At 33.3% G+C, this 12908-nt stretch overlaps 1 protein-coding gene across 1 annotated transcript in view; it reads right to left on the bottom strand.

Annotated features, from left to right (window-relative positions):
* Positions 1-11877, bottom strand: part of LOC150104957 (uncharacterized) — a 50749-nt gene extending 38872 nt beyond the window's left edge. Inside the window, exon 1 of the mRNA XM_090395436.1 lies at positions 11202-11877. Within this exon, the coding sequence (XP_090251562.1) occupies positions 11202-11568 (367 nt within the window). The 5' untranslated portion in view covers positions 11569-11877. The remainder of the gene's footprint in view (positions 1-11201) is intronic.
* Positions 11878-12908: the final 1031 nt, after the last annotated feature.

Raw genomic sequence — 12908 nt, 5'->3', positions numbered from 1 at the left:
ATCCAATACCCATGGAGGGTAATGGATGGCAATGCTGTAGCTAATGAAGTTCTAACTGAGGCTCGGCTATTGCTGTTACCCTCCTGCCATGATCAGAGCCTTAATAGCTCAATAACACCTTATCCCTACACTGTCCTCTACAGATAACGGGGAAGATGAAAAGCATTCTTGCTTCGCCCCTTTAAGCCAGTCCTTATAAGGATAAGGATATTCTCAGCTGTAGTATCAAGTACATGTTCTCAGCTGTAGTGTCAAGTATATGCACAAGTGTTCTGCAAACCTTGGTTATATTATAAATTACATTAAAGAAACCAAGAACATAATTTATTGGCATCTTTAACTTCACTTAATTCGCCTGATACGTATATCAGTAAGTGTAATTTTTTTAATACTTTTTTATATTATCAGTAAGTGTAATTTTTTAATACATTTTTATATTACGTAATTATATATATATATATATATATATATATATAAAATTACGTAATTATATATATATATATATATATATATATATATATATATATATATATATATATATATATATATATATATATATATATATATATATAAAAGAATAAGGTTTAATTGTTAAACATTACTAGTTTCATTGAAAAATCAACTTCTTCAGGTGTCAAATACAAAGAATTATATTAAAATGACAGAAACATTATAAAATAACAACAACAGATCTAATATAAAAACTGTAGTACAGTTTTAAAAATAAATACGTGCTGAAGTTCCACTTGAAGTTAACTATGTGCGTGAGCTATCGCGAGTGCGCCAGTACTGGACAGCAGAAATGTGCGCATCAGATAAATTGTAGTTGAGGCTGTTATTCATATGGGGTGAATCAAAGGATATTTCTTTAGATTCGAGTATCCTTCTCTCGAGTTCATCAAAACAAGTATGTATATTGGACGTTTGAGACGGCCTTCGTCGGAGTTTATAGAGAATACAACGTGGCTTGAGAGAGCCTGACTCGGGTTCCATTGTAGGATATGTCTCTTTTGTGTTCTTCCATACGGTAAACGTCAGATTTAGCGGTCTGACCGTAGTATGGTTTACCACGCTCACAAATGAACTTGTAAACTCCTGGATACTGAAGAGAGAGATGTTTTACTTTAGGTCTACTAAGTAATGGAGCGAAGTTTAGGAAACGTAGTGAAGCATGTTTTGTTGTTGAACTTCTTAAGAATTTTTGCCAGTTTGGGAGAGAGGGAACTGAGGTTTGGTAAAGAGATATATGCTTTCGGGGAAGAAGAATCTTCAATAGAATGTCGACGACGGTGAGAGATAAATTTTTCAATGTTCTTGAGAGTGAAGCCATTGTTGAGAAAGGTCCTTCTTAGTAAATTAAGTTCATTTCCAATCTCCGTTTCGTCTGTTAAAAAAAGATCTGGCTTGATGTGCCAAGGTGGAAATAATATCAAATTTCTGCGGAGGGTAGTGGTGGGAAGAAGCATGAAGGTCTCTGTTGTGTGGGCTTTCTGGAAATTGAGATTTTGATATCTTCAGAGCATCTTGTTAAGTTTTAAGTATAAAAAAGGAAGACAGTTGTTGGATTCTTTTTTAAACTGTACTACAGTTTTTATATTAGATCTGTTATTGTTATTTTATAATGTGTCTGTCATTTTAATATAATTCTTTGTATTTGACACCTGAAGAAGTTGATTTTTCAATGGAACTAGTGGTTAGCAATTAAACCTACTTCTTTTTTATTCTCGGTGTTATAGTCATTCAAACTATATTGTGCGGTAAAGTGTTGCCAACGAGAAAAAAAAGACAGCGTGACAGCTGCAGTTCAGGGTTATTAAAAATGACCACACACAGCGAAGAGAGTTCGTTGAATGGATTATGGAACAACGAGTGGATGCTTATTTTTCGAACAAAATCATCTTCAGCGATGAGGTTCATTTTCATCTTGATGACTTCGTTAATGGACAAAATTGTCGCATTTGGGGTTCAGAAAATCCACGAGTGATTGTTGAGAAACAAATGCATCCACAACGTGTCACTGCTTGGTGCGGATTTTGGGCTAGAGGCATCATCGGTCCATTCTTCTTCGAAAATGCGGCTGGTAAGGCAATAACAGTTAATGGTGCTCGCTATCCGACATGATAATCCAGTTTTTTGTGCCTAAATTGCAAGATATGGATGTGGACGACATGTGGTTTCAACAAGACAGTGGACGGTGACTTAACGCCGTTGGACTTTTTTTCTTTGAAGTTCTTTGAAGCCTAAGGTTTATGCCAATAAGCACAAGACTACCCACGCCTTGAAGGAGGAAATTGAGCGCTGTCAACGAAATTCAGTCACATTTATGCAAAACGGTCATGGAAAATTTCGACAAAAGAGTGCGTATGTGCCAGCAAAGCCGTGGAGGCCATTTACCCGATATGCTATTCCATGCATAACCCTATACTGTATACTTTATGAATCAATAAGAAATTACTTTAATTAAAAACCTGTGTTTTCTATCAAAATTACTTCTTGCGTGAATTTTGGGACACCCTGTATATACATATAACAAAACTAATTAGCCTAAAGAACGTTTTACAAAAAAAATCACAAGCAAAATAAAGTCGTAAAAGCCTTTATATCCAATTAGAACAGATCTAACTTTTAAATTTGCTATGATGTATGTTCTAGTCTTTATACGTCTGGCAAAATAAAAGAAACGAGGCTGATAAGTGAAAGAAAAGTGCTGCAATTCAAGCAGAAGATAGGCATTTTTACTACTATTGTTTAGCACAGAATGGGTTAAGCAAAGTTACAGTGACTCTCTCTCTCTCTCTCTCTCTATATATATATATATATATATACACATATATACACACACACACACACACACACATATATACACACACACACACACATATATATATATTAAAGATGCCAAGAAATGAAACCGGGAAATAAAAATGCTTCTTTGAACCGTAAGTGTCATAAAATGAACGGGGAAAGTTACTTTTATAGATAATAGATGTAGGTAAGAGCTGAACGCGTAAGAAGCTCATTCTTTAGGGTAGGATACCTATCCCTGATTAATAGTAACAAGGATGATATCTCAACATGGTAGGAATCACGATAACAACACTCGACCAAGAACCATGTATTGCAGGATGTCTTTATATGTGTAACTAGCCGATTTGCCTGTTTTACAGCGGAAGAACGTAAAAGATTCCCGAGAATAAAAACCTCTTCATGTGCATACAAGATTAGATAACTCACTATCTGTTGACGAGCCCATATAAACTGTTTCTTGCTTTCTGACGTATTCGATCCTAAATCCTTACGACTAAAGGACAAGTTGGTGCTGTTAAGACCTGCGAGAATATTTGGACCAAGCAGAAAATCTTGAACATACTTACTGTTTTTAGTCTATGGACCTCTGTAGAATAAACATACATTATTTTTGGGAGAAGTGAAGTTATATCTGTTTCATTTAAAATGTGCTTATCGAAAACAAAAATAAATATGCCTGTGGAACCAACCATGAAAAAACGGATCTATTTATTAGCTTTGATTTTGTGGAGAATGACATCGCAATTAAACGAAAAAAAAAAAGAATGGGCCTCATACTTTAGGGAGTCATCCATGAATGATATTGCAAGTTTTCCTCCCTCCCCCGTATTTACTTTTGATCTCCTTGCTTTCAAAACAAAGTTACACACTATTTCACACTCTTTTCCCCACATAATAATCAAGAAAGAAAAGAAAATATTGCGTATAAAATTTTTAGATAAAATTTCTTATAATCGAAAGAGAAATTTGAATTCTTAAAAAAAATCAAATTTATTTCATTTATATAATAATAGTTGAAGATTCCATGTAGGCTTTCATAATTCTTTTTTTTTTTTTTTTTTTTTAATATCAATATATTCTCACATTCTTAACATTTATATAGTTGGTTTACTGGTAACTTTGAAGTTATTTACAATTTTATATCCTTTTTTATAATACGATGTAATTTACTTATTGTTAAATCAACAAGTTCTGTCTGTATGCTGTCCAAACACGAATGCGAAAAAAACAATGAAATACTTAAAAAAAGTAATGAAATATTAATATACGATCGTGAATGCTAAGAACTGACATGTTCTTTACAACTGACGATTATGATTCGTTTGCACATATGGAAAAAAAAATAAATGCATATTCCATTGCATTTACGCCTGGAGAATACTTTATAGAATATTTTGAAATAAATATAATATCCATAGACTTATCACAGATTGATCGTTAAAAAATATTTCTTCGTATATTAAGTATGTACAACGTAAACAGATTTAAATTGTACGAAAAGTTTATTTAAAATTTATTTAATTTATTTAAAAGTTCACCCAAAATTTCAAATATGTCATCAACATAGAAGCGACCGTTCAATGTTTCTACTAGTGCTCCGTAATTAAATTGATGTTCAAAATAAAATTAAACCTTAAAATTTCTTCTGTGTTCTCTATTTGTGATTCTATTTTAGGAACCGATTTATAAAATGTTATTTCAAATTGATTTTCAATCTTTATTAGAAAGATATTATTTACAGAAAGCAAATAATATCTATTTAAATTTAATGCACACATTGAAATTTAATTAAATATATATTTTTAAGGAATTGTTATTCAGTTTAGTTGTATTTTAATAACACACCATTATAATTTTTGTAAATAAATGAACTAAGGGAAGATTGGAAATCCAAAGGCAGTATGGGGAGAGTTAATCGACCGTGAGATACGGTGATTAATACCCTTGGTGGGTAATGGATGGCAATGCTGTAGCTAATGAAGTTCTAACTGAGGCTCGGCTATTGCTGTTACCCTCCTGCCACGATCAGAGCTTTAATTGCTCAATAACACCTTATCCCTACACTGTCCTCTACAGATAACGGGGAAGATGAAAAGCATTCTTGCTTTGCCCCTTTAAGCCAGTCCTTATAAGGACTATATATATATATAAGGCAGTATGGGTGGATCAATCGACCGTGAGATGTGGTGATTGATTCATTCAATCCAATACCTTTGAAGGGTAATGGATGGCAATGCTATAGCCAATGAAGTTCTAACTGAGGCTCGGCTATTGCTGTTACCCTCCTGCCATGATCAGAGCTTGAATTTAATAGCTCAATAACACCTTATCCCTACACTGTCCTCTACAGATAATAACGGGGAAGATGAAAAGCATTCTTGCTTCGCTCCTTTAAGCCAGTCCTTATATAAGGACTATAAGGGAGTAGGGCCAAAATCGACCCTTGGAGAGTAATGATTGATGAAACCCTGGGAGGGTAATGGATGGCAATGCTTTAGCCAATGAAGTTTTAACTGAGGCTCGGCTGTTGCTATTATCCCCTGGGGCGCAGAGATTCGAGAGTTTGAGTTCGCTCTCTTAAGGTTTATGCCTTAAGGGAGCAATTTGAGTCTCCGGGGAAAGTGTTCTCCGGTGAGGGGCTTTGTCGGTGAATGCTTTTCTTCGGAATATGAGCGGTTCTGCTCGGTGGTGGTAGGTGGAAGGCCATCACTGAGTGGAGTCAACGCTGAGATGGACGGTCTTTCGCCCACGACTGAGTGGCCTAGGGATTGTCCGTTTAGAGACGACTTTACCTTTACATACATATGGCAATGCTGTAGCCAATTAAGTTCTAACGGAGGCTCGGCTACCCTCTTGCCATGATCAGAGCTTTAATAGCTCAATAACACCTTGTCCCTACACTGTCCTCTACAGATAACAGGGAAGATGAAAAGCATTCTTGCTTCTTCCCTTTAAGCCATTCCTTATAAGGACTGAAGGGAGTATGGTATTCAAGTGAACACCATACTGTTATCATTGTACATGCTGTCATCATTGTATGTATGTGGTATTCAATGACGAAAGTTTCTACAATTATGAAATTTTTGAGTGAGGTTTTGTTACTACACTATCATAAATTTCATAACAAAATGTTAATACAGTAAAGCCTCGATTTTATCAATAATCTGTAATAACAAAAAAATAAATGTTTTACACACACTTTTAGATAAGTTAAAGTGAAGTTAATGTTTGATGTCGAGGCGCTTGGTTTAGATAATCCGGCTTTGAAAACACTATCGAGCTTTTTTTTTTTTTTTGAACTTTTGAATTCTACTGTTTTTTTTATAATTAACTCCCTAAAATTATGAAAATGTGTATAATAAAATTGCTGCAGAAAGTTACGCCACGCGACAAAAGAACCAATTACAGTGTGATTGGTGTGATTACGTCCTAATCATTCGTCGAACATGTTTTATGAGCGGTGATTCATTTATGTTGGCTAAATTACTACAGTGTTTTTCCAACATATGATGGCCTATTCGCCAAAATTTGTTAAAAATTAATAACCAAAAAAAAAAAACCCTGTTAATTTAATTATAAGCAAATCTTGGTTAAAAGTATTTTAAAATTAACAGTCAACTTGTCACATGTGAAAATTAATTTTCACACGTGACATACGGACCGAAAAGTTTGTCCATTAAATCTAAAGTTTAATGTAATTAGCTTTTAAAGCTTAGCGAATTGGTCATTTTAGATTACGGTGAGGAAATCTTTCTCCTTTTTCTGAGAAGTTTTACGCTAATCATGAAATTAGGTACATTCTACCCATAAAAACAAAATCGGGCCAAAACAACACATACCGGCAACTGAATTGCAAACCTTTATACAGATATACGTAAAAGCCACTTATACAGCTTATATGCAAAATACTTGGTCACGTGCGTCACCACGTGTCAAAAATGCTGCAAGGTCAGTAATCGTCAATATTGTTGATCAAATGGGAAAAAAAACAAAGGATCTTTCGGAGTTCGATAAAGGGCTTATTGTGGGTGCCCGCCTGGCTGCAGCCACGATTTCGAAATCAGCAGAGCCTGACTGTTTCTCAAAAGATCCATTAATTAAACATCAGGGTAAGATATCCCGGGTGTTTATTTAATGGAAAAATAACCCACTTTGCTTGTCTAAGAGGTGTAACTGTGGTTCCTAAGACAGTCTGTCAGAAACGAGATTTCCGAGGTCTGAGAAGGCTTCTGCGGACAAACAGAGATTCCTTGTGCAGTAATTGACCGAAGAATTTAATGAAGGCTGTTCCAGACTCATATCTCACCGAACCATGCCCTGGGAATTGAAGAGGATTGGCAGTCACATGGCTATATGGAAACTACTGAGTTCTGTGAATAACTGGAAATTTCGTCTACACTGGTGTCAGGAACACCGTGACTGGACACTGGAAGATTGGAAAAAAGTTCCGACGAGTCATCGACAGTAGGTAGAGAGTTTACAGGAGTCCATGAACCAACGAACGGAGCTCGTCTTGGAAGCACAACTCAATGTTTGGGAGGTGGTGTCACAGTGTGGGGCATGTTCTGTTGATACGGAACGTGTCCCCGGATATATTGCTGGTCGTGTGTACTCCAAAGGAAATGTCTAAACATTGTTGCAATCGAGTCCATCCGTTGACTTTTTTATCCAACAGGTGATGGTTGTTTCAGTCCACTGTTACTGTCCATATAACATTTGACAGTAACTATTATCCAACGAGCCTGACAGTGACTTCCACTATTTTCTATTTTCACTATTCTGTATTCACCATTTTCTATTTAATGTTTTGAATTTCTATTCAAGTTTACTATTCGTTTCAACTGGGATTTTAATGGTGAAATGATTCAAATGAAAAGTATGTCTTCGGTACGTATACCAAAATGCCCTTATAACGAACTATTGTGATAATAATATAAATATACCTGCCTGGTTGGCGGAGTGGATAGTTTACTCTAACAACATGCAGCAGGCTGGAATCTCTCCCCTGCCCTTAGGGATCGATTTCAGGTTACGTGTTTAGGTGGGAAATGAATTTCGTGAAGTGGCTTGAAAATTTTCAAGATATAATTTATTAAAAGATATTTATTTAAAAAACGGAGTTGGGATTATAAAACGCATAATTTTATGAGTATCCAGGATCACGTTCTTATTTGTTATTGTGGAATCATTCATTATATAAATAAAATTTATTATAACTAATTATATGTTATGAGCCGTCGAAGTTTACTCGGTTTAGACGCCCTCTGAAAGACCCGGGCTCAAATTCTGTCGATGACACGAAGAACCTTTATCATGAATTTTCAATTGAAGTTAAGAAGCCGGTCTCATAAGGAAGAGAAGGAGGAGTGGTGGAGTTTGCATAGCTACTAACCACTATACAAATTTGAGTAGCTATCTCGTATAAGTAAAGATTACGCAAATTTTTAAAACCCATAAAAAGTAATAATACAATTACATAGTTTAAGATAATAAATTGCTTTATATTCTTAAGATTATGGCATAATTACGCAGTTACTGTTTTAACTGTATTATAATATATTATTGTACCTGTTATATATTTATAATAAACGGAAATTGATATATTTATTTAAAATTATGCACTAGGAGGCGACGATCATATTTGGCGCTGTAGTCGCCAGTATCGTTTGCTATAATATTTTATGATGAAATAAATAAACAACATTAACTCATAGAATCAATTGCTTTATCTGTTGGTATACTGTCAGAAAGGTAAAATCAGCAGTGTGCAATTCATTTGTTGGAATATCAGTAATTTGAAAAACTCGGTTAAAAGAGTTTGATTTAATTGCACACTATAACCATTTTTTTACACAATAAGCTAAAATATGTATCCAGCTGGCTCTTACGCTATTATAATCTCAAAAGAACTACTCTATTTATAGTTTTAATAGATAAAATGTTTTTTTTTTTTCAATGCTTTCTTTATTTGCTAAATTCCAACGTCGATAGCGACAGAAGTTTTGAAATTTAACTAACTGAGAGAGTTTTTTCATACGTCAGTGTAACAGAAAAAAAAAAATTGACTGTTCCTTGAAGCATCTCCGTTATTCGAAGATAAGAATTATTTGTTATGTGGCCGACTCTAGCCTCAGGCTGCAGAAATATAAGTAAGGAACTTTTTCTTCTATGTGTTTATGGTAAAAGACATTTTCGATGTCAGCAGTTTTTCTCTTATATTTTATGTTACAAGAAAATGTCCATTGCAAGTAGACAATGAGAACTTTCGAAACGTGTTCCAGCTTTATGCTACGGCATTTCAAGACGTACAATAATAAACATAAAAATAAAATAAATTGAAGGAAATGTCGAATATTGATAAGTATTCTAAAGAAGAAAAAAAAATTAGACTAAAATTTTTAAAATATACTTGGAAAATGTTTTTGCTTAAGATAAATTTGTTTTAGGACTTCCTTTGTGATCTTATTTAGTTGTCCCTATGAGGATGAAATAAAGATCCAATTAACAGATCAATAGATGAATTTTCTGGCGAGAATAATTCCAGACAGTTGAGAGTATATCATTGTTATCTTCATCGCGTTACTGCTATTCATAAGCACAAAAAAAAAAAAAAAAAAAAAAAAAACTGTGATTCCAAACGCAATGACTGTTTTGTGTTCATACAACAGTAATCGAGCATCTGTCTTTATTGTTAAATACATAATGCATAAAATTCCATTCGAAGCAATTTCCTCATCCCTAGTGGTTTTAAGTTCACACGAAAAAGAAACGCGGATGTATTAACCAGTAAGGGGATAAAAGTTACTATAAATACAATTCGATTGTGCGTCATACTGTTGTCTGATGTGCCATGTTAGAATATGCTACATCACGACATTTAGAATGATACATTCATGTTTTTTTCCTCCTTATGGTATTTTAACTTTCAGCACTCTGAAAACAGAATTCAGCTATGTCATCAGAGATATAAGCACAACTATAAACACAATAGATGATTCAGTTATAAAAATCTGCTATTGTTTGGAATCGACCGTTAGTGGGTCGATCTCAGACGATTTGCACAAAACCAGACAAGCCTACACTTCCTCCTCACACACACAAAAACAAACTGTCATTCCATGTTTTTATTTAATTAAATAGCGTGATACTACTATAATTCAACGTTCAAAAACTATTTCAGCTGAGTACAGACAACAAACTGAAACGTGAATGTTTTAAGCCTATTTTCAGAGATTTTTCAACGCTGAAGAATTGAAACTTTAATTATTTTCTTTTTATATATATTACTGTTTCTTTTAATATTTATTAACAGAAAGAGTAATATCTATTGCAATAATTTTGTATCAATAATTTTATGCCCTATTAAATTTGATACTTATCTGAAAGTTATACATTTTTCTAGTTGCTCGAAATATTCATTATAATGACAAAGAATGTTACTTCAAAGATGCACGTCATATCCTGAAAAGTGTGGCAATCGGTTACCTAATGTTCCGCTATTCAATGTAAATACGAGATTTCCTTATCAAGCTATCTTAATCTTGTGATATATTTCATTTTCTCAAGTTTGTGCGCTTGTTCTAGCTATTTTCCTCAAAATCTCTATTTACGTATATAAATTTATTGTGTAACAGATAGTTTTCATGATATTTAAAATTATAGAAAAATTCTGATTTTTTTCTACATTTTATAAAGATATTCTTTCATACACCATAAAAATTAAATATAATGTAATATTAATTATAATTAAATATAATGTAATAAAAGATATGGAAGATGCGATAGGCTGAGTTGAGGCTTCCAATTGAAGACTCTTCACAACCTAAAGTCCTTTTTAGGACTTCCAGGATAACAAATGCCAATGAAGTTTTAACTGAGGCTCGGCTATTGCCGTTACCCAGCCATGACTAGAGCTTTTAGCTCAATAACACCCTATCCACACAGATTTTCTTCATTCAGATGACGGGATAAAGAGTCAAGGACTCAGTCCATCGCCCAGTTCTTTTAAGAATAAAAGATATCTTCTGAATTTTTGGTACATCACAAAAATTAATAAATTTTTATTCATTAATCCATAAAGTTCTCTTTAGAATTATTTTATTTATTATATATTATATTTATATATTAAATAATTTTGTAAAGATATACTTGAAAATATAATTTTGTAAAGATATAGGTGAAAATAGTAGTTTCACTTATTAAGGAAAATCAATCTTTAAAATGTTGATAAAGCAGTTTCTTGTTTACTAGGTTAATAAATTTATGATTTTATTATTTCAAGGCGATTAAAATATAGTTTTAATATTATGAATAAAACTATTATGCTTTTATATATAACCTTTTTATATAGTAATATATTTGCACTAGCAAATAAACTGCACATAATTTCCTACCTTGATCTGCCCCACGTAGTATCGTTGACGACACTGAAGTGGCACCAGTCTGTCCCTCAACAACTGTTTTGTCTTCTCTTCCGACAACCATTCCTTTCTGAACGCTTTCAGGAACTCTGCTTAACGGAACCACTTCTACCCTAATCTGTGGACACTTGCCTTGTTTTTCCAGCTCTCGTATGATGTGCAAATAGCTATTATTAAGAGCAAACCACGATCCGTCCTTCTCAACCACCTGTATCTTAGGGATTTTCTCCCTACTTTCTTGAAACTTGTTACTTAAGTCGATGATCGTCCTCTGGTCTGGAACTAAGATACCATTGGTGGTGTCTTTGATGAAATGAATGTCGGATGGCGAAAGGAGCATGGCAGGCAGAGGAAGGAGATTCACAGTTTTCTTGCATGAAGAGATTACAGTTACAATAAACGTCGCAAGGCTTAAGATGCGGTATCGATTCGTTAAATGTTTTTCCTTCAAGTTATCAAATCAAATCGTATTGCTAAGCACACGCACAGACACAAACCTTCTTTCCGGCCACGTGTTGAAGGCGTCTAAAGCGAAGGTTCTAAATCGTGCTACCAGCTGCTGCAAAATCTCCCACTTTTACCCTTACGACCAGCTTCGCTGTAAGTCAATTCTGCTTTCTGTTTGTTCTGCGGTGACTGCAGGCATTCGTTCAGTGTGCGCTACTCGTCGAATACATTCCGTTTAGAGGTGGAGAAGCTAGCGGAGAGTGCGCTGTTCTCTGCGGTCCTTGAGTATCGATTTTCCCGGAGCTTTTGAATAACGAGAGAAGGAAAAGGGGGGAAAAAAAAAGAAAAGAATTCTGTAGCTAAAGGATATCAGACTAATTATTAGGAAAGAAATTTTTAAAGAAGGAACTAGAATTTAAATCCGGAATATTATTTTAGTATAACGTTTAGCTATCATTCTTCAAGTGAATGGATTCATTCAGAAACTAGTCTAAAAAGTATTATTTTAATTAGTAGAATTTCATATTTGACTGCTTGTTATTATCGACCAGAATAGCTTAAACGAAGCATTTTTGTTAACTAAGAGAAAATTTGATTCTCTGTACATTAATTCAATATCAATTTGTTATTAGAATTTTCATTAGCACGATTTGTAGTCCAATAAACTAATGGCTCATCAGTACTACCATGTGAAATTTTTAAGAATCGGATTTATCTTCTGACTGATTGTATAATTTTCAATTGAAATATATTCATTTCAATGTATACCAATTAAATACAGCTATAAGCGAAGTTATGTGTTAATAATAGTTTATTTATTTGTATATTAAAGTCATCCATGAAGTATATATATATATATATATATATATATATATATATATATATATATATATATATATATATATATATATATATATATATATATATATATATGATTAACCTTGAGAAGTTTATATTGATATGCGTTTTATCTCATCTCATTTTATTATCCGTTTTATTATTATTATTATTATTATTATTATTATTATTATTATTATTATTATTATTATTATTATTATTATTATTATTATTATTATTATTATTATTATTAACAGTGAGCAATATTCGTTATTATTTTAGAGATTGCGGACAGACGCATTCTAGTTTTTAGCTTCCACATTATGCCTTATATTAGTAAGTTTGTATATATGTATAGTCTATAGCAGCGATTTTCAACCTTTTTCATAACACGAC

Source organism: Typopeltis vanoorti, chromosome 7, assembly GCF_054136105.1.
Source record: "Typopeltis vanoorti isolate ZY-2024b chromosome 7, IOZ_Tvanoo_1.0, whole genome shotgun sequence".
NCBI classification, from domain to species: Eukaryota; Metazoa; Arthropoda; class Arachnida; order Uropygi; family Thelyphonidae; genus Typopeltis; species Typopeltis vanoorti.
This window is presented reverse-complemented; position numbering and strand designations above follow the sequence as displayed.